Below are 4,822 nucleotides of genomic sequence, written 5' to 3' on the forward strand. Positions count from 1 at the left end.
AACTCAAACTCCTCCTTAAAATATAATTCTAAATGGTTTCTCAGAACATCTAAACTCTGCACAAATTAATCTCCTTGTACTCATTTTCTTACCTGAAAAAGAAGATAATTATGGTATTGATCTGAATGTTATTATAATTATAGTGTTGATCTGAAATTCATATATTTTACACATATAAAATTTATATAATTTACACATATAAAGGCAATTAGTAGAGTGTGCCTGGAACACAGTGAAAGTTCAGAAAATATCACTGTCATCATTACTCTTATTCCTGAAGAAACAAATATTAACAGTTTGAATGCTTTGAGAAGCGATTTGGATGAAAAATACTACTCTTTGCTGAAAATTTTCTCATTCCGCATTTCTGATTTGTACTTTTGGTCAACAGCTCCAAGAAAGACCTCAGATTCCAAGGACTGAAGTGAGCACCAACCACGTCTTAATTTACTTTGAAGAGGTAAGAAGCTCCATCCCATTGTACTAGGCCCAGAAAGACAACTGAAGACTCTAGAAGTTCTATCCAATTATCAAATTGAGTCATCTGTGAATATAAGTTAGGGAGGAGAAAATGAACACAGAATAAGGTCTACATTGATCAAGAAAACACAGTTTATTATATTTGACTGTTTATCTGACACTGGAATGTGTCATGTAAATCTCAAAATCACCCACTACTTCTATAAGTTTTAGCTGGATATCAGTGACTGGTAATATCTTAATATGAGATGTTAACTTTCTTAACCTTTGATTTTAATTCTGTTTTCCTGTCTTTTTAGCTAACCAATCAAACCTTGAGTTTCTCCTTCTTAGTGGAACAAGATGTTGAAGTAGAGAATTTAAAACCAGCTACGGTCAAAGCTTATGATTATTATGAGACAGGTAAGTGAGATCCAGCCATGCTCAGGTTTATAGATGAACAAATAAAGGATCCATTTATGTAGTTAAAAGGCTGTCTCTTCTGGAAAAAAAAGTATCACAATATTGCAGTTGAAGAAAATGTGAGTTTTTAATCACTGAATAATCATAAAGTGTATTATTAGCTTACTATCTATTTCTTAAATAGTTCTTAGAACCTTTCTTACAAATTGATTATCATTCACACAATGGAATACTATGCAGTACACAGTAACAATAACTTTGTAAATTTTTAACTAACTTGGGAGGGACTGGAGAGCATTATGCTGAGTGAAGTAACTCAGTCCCACAAGGAAAAATACTGTATAAGACTGTTATTGTAGAATGAGTATAAAGATCCAGGAGGGGTGGGAAAGGCTGGTAGCAGAGGGATGTGGATGTATAGGAGGAAGAGGGGATTAATCATTGTACAATGTGATGGGTGGGGAGGTGAGGGAAATTGAAAGAATTTGTTCGATTTTGTATTAGAATTTTTAAAATAAACTAGTGAAGAAAAATTGCTAAGGGTGTAAACCCCCCAAAAAAATATGGGCAACAAGTTCTGTCAAAATTCCTCTACAATGTGTTGGATTACTCAAAAAATATGAAAAGAGCAATAATAAGCAAAACGCTACATCTTAGTATTCATGTAGGAGACCTAAATGTTATTTTTTTTTACTTGTTCTTTTGGATTGTTATTGTTAGATGCCGTCAAGTCAGTCTCATTCCAAGCCAGCCTGTGTCCAACAGAAAGACAGACTATTGGATCTTGTACCATCCTCACAAATGAGCACATTTTTGTAGTCACTGTGTGCTTTGATAGTCTTACAAAGTTTGGAAAACATTTCCATATATCAGGAATTTATGCTACTTGCTCATAACATTATTGTTTTGTTTAAATATTTTTTTCTTTTATAACTAGTTTACTTACAATATTCATATACATTGTTTTTCTCACCAGATCTTTCTCATTTCTTTTACCCATCCCTCCTTCCACCCATCAAATTGTGCAACCTTATGATTAGCTCCCCCATGCCCCACTATTCTTACCCTGCAGGCCCCCTCCCCACCTTGGATACTTATGCATATCCTACAGTAATGGTCTTATACAATATTTGTCCTTAAGAGACGGAGTTAGTTCACTTAGTTTAATGTTCTCCAGTCCCTCTCAAATTAACTAATGATTTACAAAATCACTGCTCCTGCATTCTGTATAATATTCCATCCTGTGAATGTACTAACTTATAATTTTTAAATAGATACTTATGATTCCATATATTGGACCATCATAACATGCTTATAATGTTGAAACATTTCTTTTTTTCTGCATCAAAGTCATTTGAAAAAAGAAGGTTTGCCTGCAACTCAGGGGAGGGGAGATGATGGAGAGATACAAATAAGGAGTCTCAGAGGAAAAGTGATCCAAAAGAATCTAGAAATTATCAAACAATATCATTAATGTAGCATGCAAGCAAAATATTGCTAAGGATTAAACAAAAAACAGCTAGAACTTTGACAGAGAACTGTCAGAAATTTGAGCCACATTTAGGAGAAGTTCTGGAACTATGGATATTATTGCTGACGTGAGATGGATTCTGGCTAAAAGCAGACAATACCAGAAGAATATCTTTTTTGTTTTGTTGACTATTCCAAGGTTTTTATTTTAGTGGGTCATAACAGATTGTGGCTAAGAATAAATAGAACAGGAATCCCAGAATACCTAATTATGCTCACACAAAACATACACTTAGACCAAGAAGCTGTTATCGAACAGAAAAAGAGAATACTGCATGGTTTAAAAACAAGAAAGGTGAGCATTGGGGTTGTACCCTTTCTCCACATCTATTCTGTCAGTCTGCTGAGCATATCATTTGAGAAGCTGGACTTTATGAAGCTGAATCAGGATTGGAGGAAGATTCATTAACAACCAAACATTATGCAGATGATACAACTTTGCTTCCTGAAAGTAAGGAGGACTTGACATGTTTGGTGCAGATCAAAGATTTTAACCTTCAATAGGGATTGTATCTCAATGCCAAGAATAAAAATATACTCACCACTAGACTGATCAGAAACATGATGATAGACTGAGAAAAGATTGAAATTATCAATTATTTCATCTTGCATTGATTCACAATCAACACCATTGGTATCAGGAGTAGGAAGATGAGCAGATTTATTGCATTGGGCAAGCCCACAGTCAGAGACTTCTCCAAATTACTGAGGAGCTCTGATATCAGTTTGAAAACCAAAGTGTGCCCAATTCAGGCTATGGTCATTTCAATCCTTGGTGTGCACCTGAGAACTGGGAAATGAATAATGATGGCAGAAGAAGAGTTGATACCTTTGATTTGTAATGTTACAGAAGAGTATTCAATATCCCGTGGACTAAATGTCCTGGAGAAAATGCAACCAGAGTGCTCCTTGGAGGCAAGGATGGTAAAGCTTCAACTTACATACTAGGAAAGGCTATTCCTTGATAGGAGACATTATTCTTGGAAAGGTGGAGGGAGGATTTGCAAAGAGGAGAAGACATTCAAGGAGACAGAAGGACACAATAGCTACAGCAATGGGCTCAAGTGTGTTAGAGATGATGAGGATGGCAAAGGCTAGGACAGGACTCAGAACTGTTATTAATAGAGTCACTAGGAGTCATATTTTATTCAATAGCTTCTGACAACAATAACAACCACATCATTAAACTCATATGCGCCATCTATCAAACCTGCCCATGTGTCCATATCAAGCCTAATTTTCTCTCATGATCCACTTCCATAAATCCCCTCAATCTTACATTCCTCGGAATAAAAATACATCATCACAAGAAAGGGTAGCATTCAGAGCTGCTGTACAAAGGGTTGCTATGGGTCACAGGCGTGACTCAATGGCACATACCAATAACAAATTATGTTGGTTGTTTTTTAATGTAATCTTCTAATTTAGAGTCAACTAGACCTCATGGAGGGCCTTTATATTTAAAAGTCGGTTGTTTTTATATTTTGGAGGAACAGTCTTTTAAGTGGTACAGAACTCTTCTGTCAATTTGCTGTAGTGAGGAAACCTGGGGTTGTTGTGATGCTGAACCTTGTGCTTTTGTGGTGTCAAATGCCATATAGTTATTCAAGGTGCACAGTGTTTGGTGGAGCTCCCAGTTTAAGACAGGTTTGGAGGCAGGAATGGAATCCATTCCCTAAAGAACATGGCTATGGAAACTCTATGAACCTGGAGCAAAGATGATAGTTCTAGGAATGCTTCAGGTCTTTTGTTGATAGGGTCACTATGAGTCATACTTGACTCAATGGCAATCAACAACAACAACCTTATCCCTAATTTGTACAACAGAGAACTCCTTTTTTACTTTGTCTACACAACTGATACTTAGCTGCTCAAGTGCCTATTACTCAATGTGTTCAGATGTTCTTCAACATACCCATCATATATTTATATTTCAGATGAATTTATCATTGAAGAGTACAATGCCCCTTGTAGTGCTGGTAAGTATAAACAGTAAATTCTAATTCTAATTTATGAAGGAAGGGAAGAATAAACACAATATTTCAATTATCTGTATAAGATTATTTTTACAATTAATGCATCCTTAACATATTATAAAATCTCTTGATGTATCATTTATTAATGAAAATAATGCCTCAGGAAGGGAAAAAAGTAAAATTATGAATATATCAATGTCTTATTTGAGTATAAGTCTAAGAACTTATGTAAAAATTAAATCACCTAATATTTAGTTCACATTTATACACAGTCAAATATCCTATATTTGTCATTAGCAGTTTCCTGGGATATTTTTCAACTTATGGTTGTGAAGGCCAAAGAAAATGTCACTTTAGTTATGTATATACTAAAAAAAAATGAGTGATGTGAAGCACAAGACATGCCTTTAAATTAATTTACATGATTTATTTTT

General features: G+C 34.9%; 1 protein-coding gene across 1 annotated transcript in view; it reads left to right on the forward strand.

The window, feature by feature from the left end:
- The window catches only part of LOC102854121 (alpha-2-macroglobulin-like), a 111,576-nt gene that overhangs the window by 90,655 nt on the left and 16,099 nt on the right, over positions 1-4,822 (forward strand). The window contains exons 33-35 of the mRNA XM_006901758.1: positions 392-460; positions 780-882; positions 4,350-4,391. Coding sequence (XP_006901820.1) covers positions 392-460; positions 780-882; positions 4,350-4,391 — 214 coding nt within the window. The remainder of the gene's footprint in view (positions 1-391; positions 461-779; positions 883-4,349; positions 4,392-4,822) is intronic.

The sequence above is a fragment of the Elephantulus edwardii genome, unplaced genomic scaffold (genome assembly GCF_000299155.1).
Source record: "Elephantulus edwardii isolate Elephantulus edwardi_28Jun2011 unplaced genomic scaffold, EleEdw1.0 scaffold00342, whole genome shotgun sequence".
Lineage (NCBI taxonomy): Eukaryota > Metazoa > Chordata > Mammalia > Macroscelidea > Macroscelididae > Elephantulus > Elephantulus edwardii.